We start from the raw sequence: 20,934 nt of genomic DNA on the forward strand, positions 1-20,934 counted from the left end.
TCGTCCATCCAACTGAGAAGATGAAATTTGGAAGGGGAAAACTGAAAAAGAGAAGGAATGGGAAGGAAACGCAGAAAATGAAAGGATAGAGGGGAAAAGGGCGAGAAGGAAGTCAAAAGTAAAATCAATGACAGTGACCCATTTGCACTGCCCAACGTGGTCTCCCTCAATGCCTCCGTTCTTTTTATTTTTTTGAACAAAAGTGCCCGTCAACACTCTCTTTACCCCATTACCCCCATCTCACTCTTTGGGTTTGTTCTGGTTATTTTGTAAAACCATGGTATTACCCACTTACTTTTCCCTTTGGAAACTGGATTAGTATCACAAACACAACAGAATTGGAGAGCTTCCAAACCTTAAAAGGCAAGCAGTCTTGAATCCCATAATAAATTCCACAGTTGGTGATACAATTATTGGTAGAGAGACAAGGCCACTTTCTGACTGCACTATGGTATTGAAGTATTATTTGTTAATAGACTGTTAACTACTGATGCTAACATTAGAAGTTGCTATCATGACTACAAAGTCATGTGAACCTGCCCAGATTATTTATCACGCATGTGAGCACGCAATCATTAGCCTAACTACTAACAGAGAGACCACATACAATATTCAAACTGGTGCCTTGGGATGGGTTTCATGATCAGCCTCATTACCCAAGCCCAGCTGTTGATTTTGGGTTGGGCTTGCTTGGTGGGCTTGCCTGTACTGATTGAGAGATGCCCACAAAGTGAAACTGGATTTTGAGTGTGTGCATGGGCATGTGGTTTGTAAAAGTTTGCCAGCTTTGGCAGGGGAATAGGTTCTCAGACTCTTTATTCCTCAAAGTTGCTTATCAGGTTTGGATTCTGACCACTGCTCATTCCCTTATGTAGCAGCTTCTTGAGGCTGTGGGGAAACTGAGAGATCATAAAGTTGGGTGAAAGCTGTGAGCTTAATGGGTACTCTGAATTTGACTGTACAGGTTCTTGACATCTCTCCCAAGGTCACCCTCTCAGACTTGAATATCTTTTTCTCTTACTGTGGAACTGTTGACAACATCCAGCTCTGCAGGTAAACAATCTTTTTTGTATGTACTTCTGCTTAATTTTCATGCTTCATCTGTGGCTTAATTTGCTCGTGTTTAACAGAAAAAATGACCAGACACAGTTGGCTTTTGTGACATTCAAGCAGCCTTATGCCTTCCAAACTGCACTTCTCCTAAATGTAAGCCACAAAAATTACCAACGATTGAGTGATATTCTTGGTGTTTTAATGCAGTAAAATCAATGAAAGCACTTATTTTCCATTCCTTTTGTTTGCCTAGTTGCCTAATAACATTGACCATGTTGTGAAATTCACTATGATGTGTGTACTATTCTTATGGTTTTAGATAAGGTTATTCGTGAGTTAAAAGGCCTCCCATGATTTGATGAATCTTAGGGTTTTGTTAGGGCTCCGTTGTATTCTCTCCCCTATAAATTGCATGTAGTTTTTTTTAAATTCATGGCCTCATGGGAGAGCAATTCAACTCTGCTATGGCTAATACCCTGTACGGTATGCTCGTTAGTATTCTATGACTTATCACTACTTGCTTCATTTACAAACAGGGAGCTGTTATTGGAGATAGTCCAATTCGCATACTGGCCTTACAGAATTTGGCAATTCATCCCATCCCAGACAAAAGGAATTGCGAAACCCAGGTATTTTTTTCCCTCCTGCTTAGAATTGAATGAAACTTATCATTGTTCTTCTCTTTCTTATCTGAGCAAGTTCTTAAAGAAATTGAGTACTCTGTAGAGATTCCATTTGATCACCTCCACTGATCAAACCATAGTTAAACATGGGTGGCCTCTAAAATTTGCAACGAAGAACCCTTTTTGACCTTTAAGTTAATTTACCAAACGCCCTCTTGGTGTTTAACTTTTTCTTGAATATATTTGCAGCTTGGCATTCATCAACAGTCTGATAGAGCAATAAACAACTCATTATGTTTTGTGGTTGTCCCATCTCTCTCTCTCCCTTTCTTTTTCTTGTTACTTTTTTCCCCTTCTCAATGATTAATCAACCAATCCAGAGTCACCGTTGTATGATGGTTGAAGGAGTAAATTTAAGACAAACTGCATGTATGCTGTTCAGTTGTCCATTAGATTTGCTTGTCATGAAATAATTCATTGGATGGTTAATTAATCATGTGCATATGGCCTTCAAATGCAGCATTACACCATAAGGTTCTGTGTGTATACATTCGATTGCTAATAGGTGTGAGTGACTGACAATGGATCCCTAAAAGGGCACTTGATTTTAATTTTTGGAGATATAAAGGACTAACTGAAAGGATACATCATTCATGCCATTACATACATTCACGAGGAGACTGTCTTGGAGCCACACAGCAAGCTCTAACTTCTGAGAAGGTTCATCTTGAGTCCTGATATTACTATTAGCTCTGGGTTTATCAGATAATTGATAGCCATGTAGATAATTCGCCAACATTACCATATCTAGGTTGAATTATCATCCACAATTCCCAGATAGTTCTTGTAGTTTAGCTTTGTGATCGGTGATCAAGGTCGAATTCAATTAATCATAAGATTCATAACAACTTAGGTTCATGGTAAGACAACAAACAGATAATGGGCTGGCCCAGTTGTTTTGGCAAGGCATAATCAGTATCTAGTATATATGCAGAATAAGGAGAAGCAAGGAATCTTTCCAGTAGTGAACTCTGCTATACAAGGCATAGCTTCAAAAAGTATGGAGATGTTTAACAAGACTGCTGATGAGTTGGAGGAGAATTGCAAGCTTTCAGAGAAGGGCAGAGCACTAATGCACCAGACAAGATTGGCAATCTGTGCTGCTGAGAAGGGGGCAGGTCAACTTGGCACAGCTATCATGAATAACGAGTATGTTTCAAATGGCTCCATTTGGTTGTCTGGTGTGGTGGACAGGGCCTCCAAATATGCCACTGCCAGGAAGCAGAAATGAGCCTCCTTTAGTATCTGAAAAGGGATTGAACTATTTTGGCTGCATGATCACAGCTTTTCAAAACCTTGTGTGATTAACTGTTTCTACTATACAGTACTGATGTAATAATGCTGTAATTCTCCATGGTGCGGGTTTTTTCTAATATCTACCCATTTGATTTGTACATCAAAAGTCTTTGAACCGTCATGAAATGCAACTAACCAAACTGATTTTTTCTATGCTTCCATATTAAATTTGATCCATGAGTTGGTAAGTGTCATTTCTTTCTTCCTGCTAAGAAGAAAAAGGAGTCCGGTTAGTTGAAAAAGTAATCATTTTGATTTTGTCTATGTGGAATTCTTGAGAGATTGTTGAATTAGATGCAGGGAAAAAGAGTATCGTGGATCATCGTACATTAAGGAAAATGTGCGATGCCCTGAACTTTAAACATGGGAAGTGTTATGCAAATTGGGCCCATATGCTCTATGTTTTGGAATCATTGAAATTCAGCCTTGGATTGAACTCCAAAATAAGACTCTGAGGGGTTGGTATGAAGGATTTTGCATATATATGATCCATTTTCTCAGGAGTATTTGCAGACAAAGAGACAGAAATAGATATTCCACTTTGACCAACCATTGAACCATCCTCCATCAATGGCTCAGAACCTCCCGTATATGAGCTTGGGGTTTAATTGGAAGAAAGGAACCTCTAAACCTTTGAACACAACGAAAATTTAGGCAATACGGAGGGGTATTAAAGTAGTTTGGAGTGATCCCAAGTCAATGATTGTGATGGAAACATTGAGCGTGGAACCTACTCTTGCTTTGTAGACCTTTCATTCTCTTGTATCCCAATTACACACAGAAAAAACAATAAATAAATAAATAATTAAAAAAAAAACGGGTATAAAGAAAAGAATGGCTTCTTTCTTTTTGGTTGTTCAAACTGATCTAGAGAAGAACCAAAATATCAGTCATGGAATCAGCAGACTCCATGGAACTCAAGGTAATCTCCTGCAAGCATCTCAAGGCCTTCAATTTCTTCCAGAAGCTAGTAGTCTATGCTGTGGTTTCCATCATCAGCGATGAATCCAAGAACAGCAATCAAAAGCATCAAATACAGTGCCTTCAGCGGCAAAAGACCCCGGTTGATAGGGATGGAAATGGGAATCCTGAGTGGAACCACCAGCTGCAGTTTGATCTCAGGGACATCTCACTTGCTGATTCTGCTAATTACCACGTCAAATTCAGTCTCCGCTGCGAGGGTATCGTCTTTGGGAACAAAACTATTGGTGAAGTTTGTGTTCCATTGAAGGAACTGATCGATGAGTTCAACAGAGCTGTCAGGTTTGTAAGCTATCAGGTCAGGACTACTGATGGAAAACCCAATGGCGTACTGAATTTTTCTTATAAACTGAACATAAAAGGAAGTGATTTACCAGCAGTTGAGGCACCAGAGGATGAACATCTTCCTTACCCCTCAGTGGAAGTTGAGGAGTTTCATGCTCCTAAAAAGGATAGTTGCTACCCTTCAGTGGATGTTTCTACCTTGCCAGCAATTAGTTTATCCACTCCATATCATACACCGGAGTTCCATAACATGGGACCACCACAGCTGCCACTGCCACCGCCACCGCCACCGCCACCACCACCACCACCAGTTCCTATGATGATGGCTGGGGCCTATTATCATCCACTCCCATGCCCACTGGTGTATGCATCACAGCCTTATTATGATCATGGTCTCTGCAGGTACCCTAGCGCCGCTGGTGCTGTTGGAGGAGTGGAGGGGGCTGATGGTGATGGGTGGAGGATGGGACTAGGGACCATAAGAGATGGCTTCCAAGGTTCATGGACTTTCAGGTGACTTTGCAGTACTGCAGGGAATACATTCTGATATATCTACTCCTTGAAACAGCAGCAGCAGATCTGTCAGTAAAAATGCTCCTTAGTTGTCACCCCTTCCTTTTAGTTCTACTTATATTTGAAAAAATTAGGCCCTCTTTTCTCCTGTACAAAGGACCTTACTTCATATATGATGATAAATCTTAGTCCTTCTTCCTTTGTAGTACGAATCTGCCCTCAGTGAGTAAAAGAGACATTGGAATCATTTATGCAGACTTGACATTTGCTTTATTTGTTCTATCTACTCCAACTCAATAAATCCTTGTGTTGTAGGGCACCATTCTATTTCTTGACAAGCTTGTGCAACCTTTTCTATGAACATTGCTCTTATGATATATTACCGAGAATTCATTTAATGGTGATTTTAGGGAGCGCTTCTATCCTTTTTAGCACTTGAAAACAATTTTATGCCAAACAATTTTCAAGTACTAGAAAGGTTCAAGCTCTAAATCACATTGAGCGATTTTCTGTCTTTTATCTTTTGTTGGTGCTGCCTCTAACCCTCCTAAATTCACTCAATTTTTGATAAACTTATACCTCTTATACAAGCAAAAGTAATCCAATTACCCAAGCTAATGCCAAATCATTTCTCAGCTTCAATTTTAACTGAACATCTGTATGATATCCTTAATTTCAACTTTAACCAACACTGGCATATTCATAAAGTGCTTTTGTACCTAATCAAGTGTTGGGTGGTACTCATAACGTGTTTTGTGTGGATCCGTAGAGGTGCTTTTGTTACCTAATTGTCTGGGTCCTTGGTGTGCATTGACCTAAATTAAACTTGAGGGAGAAGTTGGTGTTCATCATCTAGTTCTTGGTTCAATTCTATGGCCATCCAAATCTTATGTGTGAATTTTGTAAAACCTCATTTAGAAACCAACCACCCATATAAGGACTTGTCTTCCTGGACAGAAAAAAAGGCATGAAGATTAAGTCAAGTTTTGGACAAACATGGCTATAAGATTGGTTTATTAATTGACATATAAAGACTGGGCCAAAGAAACCTAACCATGTAACTTCAAATATGGCCCCATGTTGGACTTTTAATGGCGAATTATGTGTTCTTTTGTTTAGATTTCAAACCAGACAATCAAGTAGCTAGTAATCAGCCCTGGATGACTTTGACCTATTATTAAATGTTAGTTGGACGAATTCGTTGAGTCTGGATCTGACCAGGTCTTGTGAAGCCTAGTGTGTGAAACTGTATGTAGCTGACTTTTTTTAAACAAATGGAACCTTCCTGATGGAAAGATATCATGTGACCATGATTCATCCATGGGGGTTGGCGTGGAGAATCTTCTTATTAATTTTTTCTAGGAGGGCCTTAGCTTGTGAATTTCAGGTGGATGGTCCCCTTAAACCATGATGTAACCTCAATATTTTTGGTCTTCATTCTAGGCAGACCATTGAAGGCATTGACTATATTTAGTCTGAATGCCATGATAAAATTCTCTTTCTCTCAACTCCACGTGAGAAATTTCCTCCCCAACAACCATTAATGACTCCTTAATCTTCAATCTGAAAACATCTCCGTTGTAGTCACGGAAGGAAGAAAAGTAAAAATAAAGCTGAAGATAGCTTGGAAAAAGAAATTTTATTCTTAAATCAAACTTTAATTTATTTAAAGTAAATCTTATCCTCATCCTTGCAACATTTCCCATGGAACCTTTGTGGGTGTGAAAGCTAGAGTATCATCTCTGCATACCAGAGAGCAATGCTTGGGTCATAAAATAACTGGGGGTTGCCAAATTATTTGCTTACTCTAGGTGGAAGTTAGGCAAGCACTGCTGTTTAATTAACTGTATCGACCCCAATGAATCTCTTCAGTATGCTAAAAAGCTTGACTGCACTGGATATGGCAATCTTTTCCACCAAAAATATAATCTCAGAAAACCAACTTGTTCTATGTTTTAAGTGGATATAATGCAAGCCGTCCGTCTTGCTTTTAAGACTGGTGAATGACAACTAGAAAGCTCTACGCTCTGGGATTCTTTCCCTTTAAAAAGAAGAAAGTGAGACTTAAATATTTTTCTCAAAAACTTCCCAAAATGTTAATTGATGCTGATTGTTTCAGCACATGAACTACGAATTATCTCTATCTCCATCTCTGAAAAGCCCAGCAGGGGGCGATGTTCCTTGCAAAACTTGATGCTTTTTTTCGGTTTTAGGCATCAGAGGAACCAAAGCATGTGCATGCCTACTTGCTAATGTAAAGCTGATCATACCACCATGGTATGAATTACTTAATTTTATCATTAGTCCACAGTATCTTTAGCTTTAACTTTAATTAAAAACAGATGTTCATGTATCCGTAACTTGGATGACAGATATCCTGGTTATCGGTCTTTAAAATAACCGATGTGTTCTGAAAAGTTAACTAGAGATGACCTACTGGGTAGATTGATCAACTGACAACTGGCACAGGCTGCAGATAAGAGTTTTGTGGGCTGTTTTTCAGTCAATTTTGTTCAGGATTTGACATGATAATTCACTTATTGGGAAGGACCCATTAATTAACTAGTGGTTTCAACATTAGTTCATGAGTTCTGAACTTCTGATATCGATCGATCAGATAGGGCTCAAATTCATCTCATTCCACATTTAACCCTACAAACCGACCCAACACGAGATCTTGAGAAAAAAAGGGGTACCTATCAAACAAATAAACAAGTTTACAAAAGCTACAAAACCAGTAGAGGACAAGAAGCCTAACATGCCTTCTCATTGGCTTTAGCTTTTTGCCTGCCTGTGCTAAAGTCATTTAGGTAATATAGAACCTGAAAGAGCGTGCGAGCCCTCCGGAAATAACCTTGAAGATTCATGGAAACATCAGGGCAATGTGCCACCATCCAATAATTCAATGCCACACGTGGTGTAGCAGCAGATTACTTTGCTGATCTGCAGAATTCCCTTTTCAAAACTTTTCACCACCCCCATACTGGTTTCTATATAAACCCATCAAGCTCTCCAGTATTTGCTTCATGTCAAACACTGCTCCCACAATATCAGATATCTCCTCTTGAGTTTCAGCTCTTCTTTCATATTTAGTTTCTCATTGTATTTGATATATATAGTTGCAACTTAGGTCGGTGGCGAACATGAAGAACGGGGCTTCAGTGGTCTTGAAACAGATCATTGCACTGCTGACTTCCATTGCGAAAACAAAATCCATGGCGGTCAAGAGCAAAACAAGTGCCTTGAAGTCTCGCATACTGATGTTCTCATTCTTGAGGAGCAAGAAGGTGTTGCTCCACTCCATATCGGAAAAGATTCACAGCATTCTGGGGCAGCATGGGGGTGAAGACGAGGTGGGTGAGCAGAGCAAGGCTGTGGTAGTCCTTCACAGTGAGGTGGAGTGGAGCCCAAGCCGCACGTATCAGCTGGTGGAGAGAGCAGAGGATGACGATGGAAAGTACCCAGATCTTACTCACTGTCTGTTTGAAGAGGAAGAGGAGGAGGTGGACATGAGGGGTGGATCCATTATAGATATGGTGAAGAATGGGAAGGAGGAGGAGGGAGAGGAATTCAGATTGGAAGATGAGATTGATCATGTGGCTGACTTGTTTATAACGAGGTTCCATAAACAGATGCGCATGCAGAAGCTGGAGTCTTTCAAAAGATATCAAGAGATGCTCCAGAGAGGCGTCTAGTTGCAGGGAAGGAGTGGTGTATGTGATGATGTGAATGGTCTTTTCGGTTTTCACCATTAATTTATTAGCCAGTGAGCTGCATCAGAGCCTGATATGTACTTGTGTAAAGTTTTGTTTTTCAATAAAAATGTCACACTATTAATATTTGAAATTTTTGATACATATGGTCCAATTAGAGCACCAAAGGATATATAGGTATAAAAAATGCACCACTAATCATATGCATTTTCAAATCTTATTGGAAGAAGTTAAAAAAAAAAAAACAAGATTCTTCCTTAGCTTTCAAGTAAAAAAAAGGGGGCCATCCTTCAATTAGAGGAAACACCAACCTTAACTCGCCATCGCACCAAGGTGCCCAATGCCTACTTGCCAACTTGCCCCAAAACTAGGAATGGCTATATTAGTGGAAGAAGAAAATTAGAAAGGAGAAAGGAGAAAATTATTAAATATGAAACAAATTTTCAATGTAAAAGAAAAAGGGCGGAGACATAATATTATCCTTATTTTCGTTTTTAAAATTATCCAAATGCATGCAAGGAGGGGGAAAATAAAATCCAATCCAAATGTACGTTTCTTCGGCTGGGCTGAAGCTTAACTTTTGATTCATTACACAATTAAATTTGGGCCAGACTAAAGTTGGCCCCAGTAGAGTTGTTATGGAGACTGGGCCATACGTAAGCCCAGTTCGAAGCAATGCCACGTATGCATATTTGGCGCCAAAACTTCCCGCCAAAAGGAAGAGCCTTATCGGAATAATAGCTTAGGGCGAAGGGCGAAGAACAGTTCCTGACGCAGTAAAGCCTCACAAAAATGGCGGGAGAAGCTTCGAACTCGGATCCACATCCACGGCCTAGCGATTCCGACGCTGGTAATTCCGGAAATCCACCATCCACACCCGATTCGCCCACCTCTGCTGGTTTCAACACCGATCAACTCCCTCCCAGCCGCACTTCCGAGAACTACTCCGACGAAGATGAGGCCGCCGTCGATCCCCACATCATCAGAGACGAACCAGAAGATGTGGAGGACGAGGGGGAAGGCGAGGATCTTTACAACGACAATTTCATGGAGTCTGTATTTGTTTACATATTCTTTATTTTTTTGTTTCTCTATTTGTTTGTTTTTGTTCTGAGTTTGGTAGCGTTGTTCTTATGGAATGCCGTGTGTTCTGAAATGTAGCGATTATCGGAGGATGGATGAGCACGACCAGTATGAATCGTTGGGACTTGACGAGTCTCTGGAAGATGAGAGGGATTTGGATCAGATCATGGAGGATCGAAGGGCTGCTGAGATGGAGCTCGACACTAGAGATACTCGCATCACTGAGACGAAGCTTCCTCGTCTTCTTCTCGACCAAGGTGATTCCCTTTTGGTAATCTGGTTTAATCTCCTCTTTTTAAACAACAAACCCTAGTTCCTGCCCTGAATTGAACTCAGCTCTCTGATTAAACTTTGTGTTGTGATTCTGCACTATCCATGCTCTAAAGCTTGTTTAAATTTGTTGTCTTAAACCACGGAGGGACTTTTAGAGAGTATATTTGAAATCAAATTGGAAGAATGGGGCATTTGAAACCTGGTAGGTTGTGGTATTTGCATGGTGGAAGCCTATTGTGATTGTTGTCTGGTCATCAATCTTTTTTTTTTTTAATTGTAGGCCTACCTCCCCAATTTTCACATTTTCAAATGTATCAACTTTGTGACAAAAGATGTAAAGAAATCACCAATCCAATCGATGATGCTGAGGGTTTTATCCTCACAAATGGATTAGATTGCTAAACAGAATAACAATTACGTTACTAATAGAGAACCTAGAGAAGTTTAAGCCGTCTACTTTAATAGAATTGCTTCATCCTCCACTTAAAAGATGTAAGGCACTCATTGTTTATGCCCTACCCCATGTCAGACATGCAATTGAACAATTTTGATATTACTGGAAATAAATAAGGGAAATTTTTCAATTTTGCTTTTAGCTGCAGTGGTTTGATCATTGCACAACTAATGAGTGCAGTTACTAAAAGTTGCTAATGGAATAGTCCATGTATCATTGTTTTTGTGCCCTCTGCTTCTCATATTATCATCCGCCTTATCATTTCCAGTTAAAAGAAACTGCTGTTAATGGTTCTTTCATCTACTATTAATTAATATGTTTCAAGTACAGTCTGGCAGAAGCTTTGAGCTGAACTCTTTGCAGGAATTTTTTTTGTCTGCAGTTCCAATTCAATTACATGGAAGATTGAATCATGTGTTACCAATTTATTCATATTATGTCATCAAATTCTTTTGCATACACACATGTACTGAAGTGATGGGATCAAACTCACAGCATTAGGTTGCATGTGAATGCAGTATGAGTACATCTCTCAGATGATTCTCTTTGAAAATAAAGTTGAAATTTGGTGTCAGCTGTGTCAGTTGATTTCTGATTTTGGCAGAGTTAAATGTTATATATTTCCTTTTTTATTGGCATATATACTGCTTGGTCAATAATATGATGCAGAAGAACCATGGTGGAAATTTTATAAATTTGCAATTTTGGTTGCAGATACTGATGATGACAACCATAGGCCTTCAAAAAGATCAAGAGCAGATTTTAGGCCTCCAGCTGCAGCAAGAAGCTATGATGATGCTGATGCGATGTTAAGTTCGCCAGGAAGGTCACGAGGACACTCACGAGAGGATGTTCCCATGACTGATCAGACTGATGATGAACCATACGAGGTATCTTGTTCTCTGCAGCTCTGATCTCCTATTTACTTAATTCATAGATGCCCCATCAGAATTGTGAATTACATCTTGTGTCCATTCCTTTTACTGATGGGTTCCTCATGCAGGATGATGATGATGATGATGGTGAGTTCGAGATGTACCGTGTTCAAGGAACGCTAAGGGAATGGGTTACTAGAGATGAAGTGCGCCGCTTCATTGCAAAGAAGTTTAAGGAATTCGTACTCACCTATGTGAACCCAAAGAATGAACATGGTGATTTTGAATATGTGCGACTGATAAATGAGATGGTCTCAGGTAGAATATCTCCTTGTGCTTCGTTTTTAACGTGTGAAATTGTAAAAGTGAACTGTGATTATCCCCTCCTGGCTCATCTATTTAGTTGCTCATGTTTTTTATATGGACTAATCTAATACTGTATATGCAGCTAACAAGTGTAGTTTGGAGATTGATTACAAACAGTTCATCTATATCCATCCCAATATTGCTATCTGGCTGGCTGATGCCCCTCAATCTGTCCTTGAGGTCATGGAAGACGTAGCCAAGAATGTTGTCTTTGATTTACATCCAAACTACAAAAATATTCACCAAAAGATCTACGTCCGCATCACCAACTTACCGGTTTATGATCAGATACGCAACATACGGTAACTTGGAAATCATTGTCAGATACTTTGCATCTTATTAAAGTCCTATTTGGGTTCCAAGTTCACCAATGTTTGGTGTTTTCCAGGCAGATTCATTTGAACACCATGATTCGTATTGGGGGAGTTGTAACCCGACGTTCTGGGGTCTTCCCACAGTTACAGCAGGTAAAGTATGACTGCAACAAATGTGGAATGATTCTGGGGCCATTCTTCCAGAATTCATATTCAGAAGTCAAGGTCGGGTCTTGCCCAGAATGCCAATCAAAAGGACCATTCACTGTCAATATCGAGCAGGTGAAGTTTTTCAATTTGTGTTTATATCTCATTTCTTTTGCTACTGAAACCAAGGGACGAACTGATAGAAAAGTTGTGTCCTAGTTCATGTCTCTTTGGCTAACCAAAAATGACATAACACACCTCAATTTAGCCAAATTGTTGTAGTAAGGAGGTTCTTGCTTTACAGATTCCCAAATAAAATAAAACGTGAGACTCAAATTTTTAGTTTCCTTTTTTTCCAACCTTGCTGGATTATGAAATGGAGCCTTAATGAAACAAGTTCAAACTCAATTTTGGTTTACATACCTTTCTGCAGACGATATACAGGAACTATCAAAAACTCACTCTCCAGGAGAGCCCAGGTATCGTGCCAGCAGGTCGTCTTCCTAGATACAAGGAAGTGATACTCTTGAACGATTTGATTGATTGTGCCCGCCCGGGGGAAGAGATTGTAATACCCTTATGTCTACACTTCTTTTATCTGGTTTTTGTTGCACTTGATTATCCTGGTTATGATAGGGATTACCACCTGAACTTCTGTTTCATGTTCCATGTGATTTATTTCAGGAGGTCACAGGTATTTACACGAATAATTTTGACCTTTCCCTGAATACGAAGAATGGATTTCCTGTATTTGCCACTGTAGTCGAGGCAAATTATGTCACAAAGAAGCAGGATCTCTTTTCTGCTTACAAACTTACCCAGGAGGACAAAGAGGAAATTGAGAAGTTGGCTAAAGATCCCAGGATTGGAGAAAGGGTTTGTTACTTAGCATGCTTTTTATCAACTCTTTCTCTGTTATATCATGATTTACTCACAAAAGTTTATGACTAAAATTTCAGATTGTCAAGTCCATTGCACCATCAATCTATGGCCACGAGGATATAAAAACTGCAATGGCTCTTGCAATGTTTGGAGGCCAAGAAAAAAATGTTGAAGGGAAACATAGGTTGCGAGGAGACATAAATGTACTTCTCCTTGGTGATCCAGGCACTGCCAAATCACAGTTTTTAAAGTAAGACCGACCCCAATTAATCTGAGTGGCTTGACTGGTTTGATAATGGCAATCAGTTGTTAACTTCCAAAAAAACATTTTTTCCCCAAGGTATGTCGAAAAGACCGGGCAGAGAGCTGTGTATACCACTGGTAAAGGTGCTTCCGCTGTGGGTCTCACAGCATCAGTACACAAGGATCCTGTCACACGCGAATGGACACTTGAAGGAGGGGCTCTTGTTCTAGCAGATAAAGGAATCTGTCTAATTGATGAGTTTGACAAGATGAATGATCAAGACAGGTAAGGAAATGTATGTACATATATTTTGGTACTTCAATCCCTTGCAAAAATTTGTATCATGTGAACAAGAAAGTTTATATCCTCTATTAGAGTGAGCATCCACGAAGCAATGGAACAGCAGAGTATTAGCATATCAAAGGCTGGGATTGTCACTTCTCTCCAGGCTCGCTGCTCTGTCATTGCTGCTGCAAATCCAATTGGAGGAAGGTATGCCAGTAGATAGATTTATTTTATGTAGAAATAAGCTAAGGGGCATTAACTTGATTTTACTGCACTGATGAAAAATGAATGAGCCTAATCTACAAACCATGCATTGTAGCCTCTTGCTGAATGATCTGCAATTTAATCATCTGTTGCTTCAAAATTTTGATTCTGACCAAAAATCCTGTTTCCAGATATGATTCCTCGAAGACATTTTCACAAAATGTTGAATTGACAGATCCAATCGTTTCTCGGTTTGATGTCCTCTGTGTTGTCAAGGTTATTTTTCTACTACTCTTATCTTTTCCTTTACATTTCTATGTGTTGCTTTAAACACGGGGGAAACTTGTTTAATGCAGGACGTTGTTGACCCAGTCACAGACGAGATGCTTGCAAAGTTTGTGGTTGATAGTCATTTCAAGTCACAACCCAAGGGCACTAATGTAGAGGATAAGTCCTTGAGCAATTCCCAAGATGATATTCAACCATCTGCCAGGCCTCTTGATCCTGAGGTTCCAATCTTGGGCTCTTATCCAGTCTCTCATTCAGTGGCTTGTAAATCTGCTTGAACTTAAATTTCCTGTTCTGGATTTCTTAAGAGTTTTTCTTCTTATCAGATACTCTCTCAAGATTTGCTGAAGAAATACTTGACTTATGCTAAGTTGAATGTCTTCCCAAGGTTGCATGACGCAGATCTGAACAAGCTCACACATGTTTATGCTGAGCTGCGGAGAGAATCTTCGGTGAGACTTTCCCTTGCTAATTTCGAGTTAGGACTTATCTTGTTAGTTGATCATCTCATGACATATCCTGCATGTTTAGCATGGACAAGGAGTCCCAATAGCAGTAAGGCATATAGAATCAATGATACGGATGTCTGAAGCACATGCCAGAATGCACCTCAGACAGCATGTTACCCAGGAAGATGTTGACATGGCTATTCGTGTCCTGCTTGATTCTTTCATTTCAACACAAAAATTCGGGGTGCAGAAAGCTCTACAAAAGGTACTGAAAAGATATATTTGCCTTTGCATTCCTTAACCATTCTTTTTCTCTTAGAATATATTCTATATGTTTGTCCAATGATCCTATCATTGGAATCAATGGATACTGCAGAATGAAATAGTTTGACCGCCACATTTAATTTTTTTTCCTTAATTTTGCTTAATTTTGTTAATGTCTTTAACATCTGATGTCTCAACTGCACAATAGCATTATGTAGAATCATGATTATAGGGTTGCTCTAAGAATACTTGTAGTCTAGATTCTGGGGCACCACCCTCTTGTTGCAGGCATTGAATTCCAATGCTTGTTATTGGTACTATGCACTATGCCTTCCATGTATAACACCAATTGTGCCAAAAGATGAAAAAGCAATCTCTAGAAACTCGACCTGGATTTGTAGCTGAATTTGGAAGAAGTTTTGTGCCCCTTCTAGGGAACCAAAGTATGAACACTTGATATTTTCTCAAGCATCTTGAGCCAAAGACTGGGTCCTAAATCTTCAAAGCGTTGCTGACCCTCAGAAGATAATTGCCATTATGAGCCAGCTATACTAATTAACTTATTTAAACATGAGAAATTTTGCCTTTCCTTGAACGAATTACGGCTTGTTACATAAGATTTTGAAGTCTGCCAATAGTTAATTCCTAGAGAATTGTTTTGACCAGTATTTGGAATTTGTTGCAGAGCTTCAAAAAGTACATGACCTTCAAAAAGGATTACAATGAACTACTCCTGTATCTCCTAAGAGGGCTTGTCAAGGATGCACTGCACTTTGAAGAGATTGTATCTGGGTCAAGTTCAGGACTTCCCCATATTGATGTGAAAGTGGAGGAGTTGCAAAGCAAGGTAATGGAATTAGAACTCTTCTACGTTGTCCTCATCATATAATTCAACTAAATGGCCGTTCTACCATCTTAACTTCTGGAACTGGTTTCATTTTGAGCAGGCACAGGATTATGAAATCTATGATCTTAAACCATTCTTTTCAAGCACTCAGTTCTCTAGGGCCCACTTTGAGTTGGATGCAGAGCGGGGTGTGATCAGGCATCGCCTTGCAAGATGATGCCAAAATGTAACTAAATTAATGCACGGACAGTGGAGTTTGCAAAGCAAGCAAAGTTAATGGTCCTAAATTGTTCTGGTTATTCAAATGAAGCAGAGTGGAATTCGACATCAACCCAGATCTCATCTGTTCTTTAATGTATTGAAATTAAAACAGGATTTCTATTAGACATACAAATTACAGTGATTTGAATGGGGATGGGATTAGTACTGAATGATGGGTATTGAAGTGAATTGTAGGGACTGAACATTTCCCATTTGGTTTTAATAAGTTGTGCAGGTAAGGATAGAAAAATCTTTGGTAAATGGCAAGAATGCAGTATAGATTGGGTGGGTGTTTGCTGCCTATTTCATCTGAACTGTGATGCAACTTAGCTTCCTGTGCAAGGCATTATCCCATAAAAGGGCCAGAGGGTGTGTTTCAGTTTGCTTCAAGATGATGCCAAAATTGATGGTTACTTACGGTGGGGGGAAATCGGAGTTTAATGTTCCATCGGCGATTTAAAAAATCTTTAAAATTTCTGATTATTGCAGGGAATTGGACGGCAAGTTGATTGTAGTTAAAATTGAAACTGACGAGAGAAACTTAAAACCAAATTTAAATGCCCATGAAAGAAATGGGCATCCAAATTGAAGGGTCCGAATGCAGATTTACCAAAATTACCAAGTCATATGGTAGCTAAATTTTGGAGACATTCGAGTGGGGAGTGGGGCCATGGAAGCGTGAATTGCAAGGAAAGACTCCCAGATCTGATGCTATTGGTTGTAAAGAATCATCATTGGTCCACACCAAATGGATAGACGCAATAGAACAGGGCGGGAAAAAAAGAAAAAGTAGATGCCCAATTGCCAACCATTTGTATGAAATTCAAATACTCACAACAACTCTTTCAAAAATGTATATTTGTTATATGCTCAGATAGGAAAAGGAACAAATACATAATAGTAAGAAAAATCTATACAGAAGTGATGCTGTTTTGTGTTTGACAAAACTAAACCATTGAAAGAAAATACAAATCAAAAAGAAAAATGATACACAATAATGAGAGTAAGATTTAAAAAAGCATTAAATAATAAGAAAGTGGGATATGAAACAATGGGAGTGAAGTGGAATCAGGTGCACACATGATATTTCTTGATTCATCATACATTTTTAATGAAAGATATTAAGATATATGAATGGTATAAAACTGAATTTTTCAGTGTTGGTTAAAATATGTAATCATATTTGAATAATTAATAATGATATAAAAGAAAGGAGATTAAAGGACTGACCAAATCTGAATCATTAGTAATGATATAAATGAAAACAAAAATAAGGTTAATGTAACATTTCATTTCCAAGGAAAATATATACACACACACACGAAGGTCTTTGGATTCAGAGTAGATAATATGTATATAATTAGAAAAAAAAGTGGTTACAAATGGTATCAAAGTTACTATTTGATCTTAGTACGAGAGTTTATTTGTCTTCATAAGAGGTGTCGATTTGTTTAACCTCACAAAAGGTATCAATTTGCTTGGTGCTACAATCCTATAAGACACGATGAGAGAAAAAATTTTGTGACATAATATATGTATGAACTTCTCTTAATCATGCAATCATGAGAATCCTTTAGACTTTGAGTGATAGTATTTATATGATTGTGAGTGAATCGTATAAAAAAATGAAATCAAAGGAAATGAATAGAAGGGGAGAGATGGAATAAATGCACTGTTGGTGCAAGAACCTTTTGAGACCATAAGATCCTAAGGAATTGTTGGGAAGTGTTGACCAGCATCTATGGAACCAACAAACTGAGCCAATATTCGGTATCAAGTGTATTTTTTTTCTCCTACCTTTCTTCTTCTTCCCCTTTCTCATTTGCTTATCATTAGCTTTTAAAGTTTTTCTATGGAGGATGTTGATTGGTGGACATACAGTTGGCTTTTTCCTTGGAAATGAACTTGTATTAGGTCAAACTTGGGAAACTTCATAGGTCTTACTATTGGTCGAGGTGGCGCATGTTAGGTGATGTGTGGGTGTTTTCTTGGAAAGCATTCCATTGGTAATATCTTTTCAACTTGAGAATTATACCTTGTAATTTGTAAAAGTTGTTCCCAATAATCTTCGAGGTTTGTACCCATTACCCATTTTGAGGTGTTGGATTTTCGTTGAGGTTTTCCCAACCTATTTGATTGATAAGGCATTGGATGACCCCTCGTTGGGTGTCGACACTCTCGATGGTTTGTCCCAAAATCCCATTATCTGATAATGTTAGCCAAGTAGTTGCTCTATACCCAAATGTTTTTACCTAGATATCACCCTGAGTGATCCTTCTTGAGTGGTGGTACACACAAATCCCCTTTTCGCAGTAGGGAGGTGCGGGATGAAGCCATACATTCCAAGCAAGAAACATTAGCATACGGGGAATTGAGTGTTTGAAAAGTTGAAGGGATGTGTTAGGTGTCCTTGTGTCTTATCATATGGGGGAGTACGCCATAGGTGCTATGATGAGTTGCTTTTTTAAAACTACATCTGCTATAAAGAGGGGGTGGTTACTTAATGCCTTTTGGCATCGTTATAAATGGGGTGGTTGGAGTATGGTTTGCTCTATACTTAAATGTTTTCGTCCGGATATCGACTAAATGATCCTTCTCGAGCGGTGGTACACACAATGCCTTCTTTTCGTAATTGGGAATGCTTTAGGGATATGGCTGATGCTGATAGGGGTGCTGGCGACATATTCGAAACTAAGGAAACTACTAAAAATACTTTTGGTGCTATTACTTGAGAGAATTGTGAGGGAAGATTGGCCCATTTTTGGTTATAGACATTTTTTGTGTAATAGATATATGCAATAATTTCCTAGACTTCATTGGATATTTGCAATATGTTTTCTATATTTTCTTAATTTTATTAGATGTTTGCGATATATTTGTTTTTGGGTCATAGTTCGATTATGTGTGGGATGGTTGTTAGGTGGTTTTGGTTCGATCAGGTTTTTGGGAGCACTCCAAGTCGGGTGCTTTTCGATCCAGGTTGCAAGGTTTATGTGCTTGGCTAGGTGCTTTGTGGGCACACTTGGGCCGCAAGATTCCAGTGCCTCGTGGGCACATCTTGGCGATTTGTTGGCGACATGACCAAGTGCTTTGTGGGTACACCTAGGCCGTTAAGTTCATGTGACTTGGCTAAGTGCTTCGTGGGTACTCATTGACTTTTTGTTGGCGGCCTAATTAGGCACTTTACGGGCATATCTAGGTCACTAAGCTCATGTTATATGGTTGAGTGCTTGCTATTTGTGGGTGATCTAACCAAGTGTTTCGTGGGCACACCCAGGCCTTTGAGCTTACATGGCATGGTCGAGTGCTTTGTGGGCACTCCTTGGCTATTTGTTGGTGGTTTAATCAAATGCTTTGTGGGCACACTTAGGCCATTAAGCTTCTGTGGCATGGTTGAGTGCTTCATAGGCACTCATTGGCTATTTGTTGGTAGTTTAATCAAGTGCTTTGTGGGCATACTTAGGCCACTAAGCTTATGTGGCATGGTTGAGTGCTTCGTGGGCACCCCTTGGCTAATTGTCGGTGGTCTAGTCGAGTGCTTCGTGGGCACACCTGGGCTATTAACCTTATGTGGCATGGTCGAATGCTTCATAGGCATTCTTTTCGGCTTAATTGAATGCTTCACATGCATTTTTTTAGGTTTTGTGGAATGCTTTGCGAGCATTTTTTTAGGCATGAGAGAATGTTTCATGGGCATTTTTTATGTTTGATCTAATGTTTTATTGGCATTCTTTTCAACTTGGTTGAATGCTTCGTAAGCATTCTTTAGGACTTTGTTGAATGCTTCGTGGGAATTTTTTTCAGCTTAGTCGAATGTTTCATGGGTATTTTTATAGGCTTAGTAGAATGCTTTGTGGGCATTCTTTTCTACATAGGCCATTTGGGACTCCTAAAAAACCTTTTTTTTTTTTTTTTACAAGTCTCGTCTTTGTCTTTTCCCTTTCTAAGAGCAATCAAATAGTAACACTTAGTTGTGCGGCCTTGGCTTTGTTAACCTGCTTGAGTTTATTAGCAACCCCTCTTAGTTCGTCTAGCTACATTCTACATTCGATTGGGTCAAATTCGAATGCCTAAGGTCTTTTTTCTATAGCTGGAGAAATGTATGCTTCATCGGCTTGATTGTTTGCCCGTGTGGTCACCATAGTTAGCTTTTGTCGGCTTCCCACAAATGACACCAATTATTGGTGCAAGAACCTTTTGAGACCATAAGATCCTAAGGAATTATTGGTAAGTGTTGACCAACCTTTATGGAACCAATAGACTAAGCCAACATTTAGTATTAAGTGTAGTTTTTTTTTTCCTTTACCCTTATCTCGTTTGCCCATCATTAGCTTTTCTAATTTTTCCCTAGTGGATGTTGATTGGTAGATATGCAATTGGCTTTTCCATTAGGAAGGAACTTGTGTTAAGTAAAACTTAGGAAACTTCGACTTGCTATTGGTCGAGGTGGTGCATGGTGTTTTTTGGGAAGCATTCCATTAGTAATGTCTTTTCAACTTGGGAATTGTACCTCATACCTTGTAATTTGTACAAGTCGTTCCCAATAATCTTCGGGGTTTGTACTCATTACCAATTTTGAGGTGTTGGACTTTGGTCGAGGTTTTCCCAGGTTATTTGGTTGTTGGGGCGTCGAACAACCTCTTGCTGGGTGTCGACAATCCCTGTGGTTTGTCCCAAAATCCTATTATTTGATAATGTTAGCCAAGTGGTTGCTCTATGCTTGAATGCTTTCGCCTTAGACATTGCCCTAAATGATCTTTCTTAGGTGGTGATACACACATACACAAAATAAAAAAATGAAGGTCTACAAACAAACTAGATGATATATCTTAAAAAATGAAATCAAAGGTCTACAAGCAAACAAGATGAAATATTTTTGCTAGTGGCAATTTCTTTTAAATGATAAATGATTTTTTTATAATTTTATATTTGATATTTTATTAAATTTTTTTAGTGGTGGGTTATATTTTGAGGTTTTTTTTCAAAAATTTAGATTTTCCAATTAATCACATTGTAACTAATTTAAGACTAAATAAATAAATATTTAAATTATATATGTTCTTTAATTGTTGATAAAATTAAAATTTATTAAAATATTTGATAATTTATCAAATAATTCTTTTTAGTGCCAAGAGTTTTTTTTTTTAAATGTTTAGATTTTCATGTTTAATAAA

The 20,934-nt window shown here is 38.8% G+C and overlaps 4 protein-coding genes across 4 annotated transcripts; all 4 read left to right on the forward strand.

Annotated features, from left to right (window-relative positions):
* Positions 1–892: 892 nt before the first annotated feature.
* LOC117911815 lies at positions 893–3,200 on the forward strand. The gene is made up of 4 exons (XM_034826241.1): positions 893–1,053; positions 1,131–1,206; positions 1,590–1,682; positions 2,671–3,200. Exons 1-4 carry the CDS (start codon positions 938–940, stop codon positions 2,965–2,967), a joined length of 582 nt encoding a protein of 193 aa, XP_034682132.1. The 5' UTR covers positions 893–937; the 3' UTR covers positions 2,968–3,200.
* A 654-nt stretch (positions 3,201–3,854) lies between these two features.
* LOC117911805 (protein SRC2 homolog) lies at positions 3,855–5,136 on the forward strand. The gene has a single exon (XM_034826230.1). The coding sequence runs from the start codon at positions 3,925–3,927 to the stop codon at positions 4,813–4,815; it is 891 nt and encodes a 296-aa protein (XP_034682121.1). The 5' UTR covers positions 3,855–3,924; the 3' UTR covers positions 4,816–5,136.
* Positions 5,137–7,759: 2,623 nt separating this feature from the next.
* On the forward strand, positions 7,760–8,636 carry LOC117923992. Its single transcript, XM_034842535.1, has one exon. The coding sequence runs from the start codon at positions 7,955–7,957 to the stop codon at positions 8,504–8,506; it is 552 nt and encodes a 183-aa protein (XP_034698426.1). The 5' UTR covers positions 7,760–7,954; the 3' UTR covers positions 8,507–8,636.
* Positions 8,637–9,290: 654 nt separating this feature from the next.
* LOC117923635 (DNA replication licensing factor MCM2) lies at positions 9,291–16,074 on the forward strand. The gene is made up of 17 exons (XM_034842028.1): positions 9,291–9,576; positions 9,686–9,864; positions 11,049–11,224; positions 11,338–11,527; positions 11,658–11,877; positions 11,964–12,171; positions 12,470–12,604; positions 12,721–12,912; positions 12,996–13,168; positions 13,259–13,447; positions 13,538–13,654; positions 13,843–13,927; positions 14,008–14,160; positions 14,266–14,391; positions 14,471–14,653; positions 15,338–15,499; positions 15,600–16,074. Exons 1-17 carry the CDS (start codon positions 9,317–9,319, stop codon positions 15,714–15,716), a joined length of 2,865 nt encoding a protein of 954 aa, XP_034697919.1. The 5' UTR covers positions 9,291–9,316; the 3' UTR covers positions 15,717–16,074.
* Positions 16,075–20,934: the final 4,860 nt, after the last annotated feature.

The sequence above is a fragment of the Vitis riparia genome, chromosome 1 (assembly GCF_004353265.1).
Source record: "Vitis riparia cultivar Riparia Gloire de Montpellier isolate 1030 chromosome 1, EGFV_Vit.rip_1.0, whole genome shotgun sequence".
Taxonomy (NCBI): domain Eukaryota; kingdom Viridiplantae; phylum Streptophyta; class Magnoliopsida; order Vitales; family Vitaceae; genus Vitis; species Vitis riparia.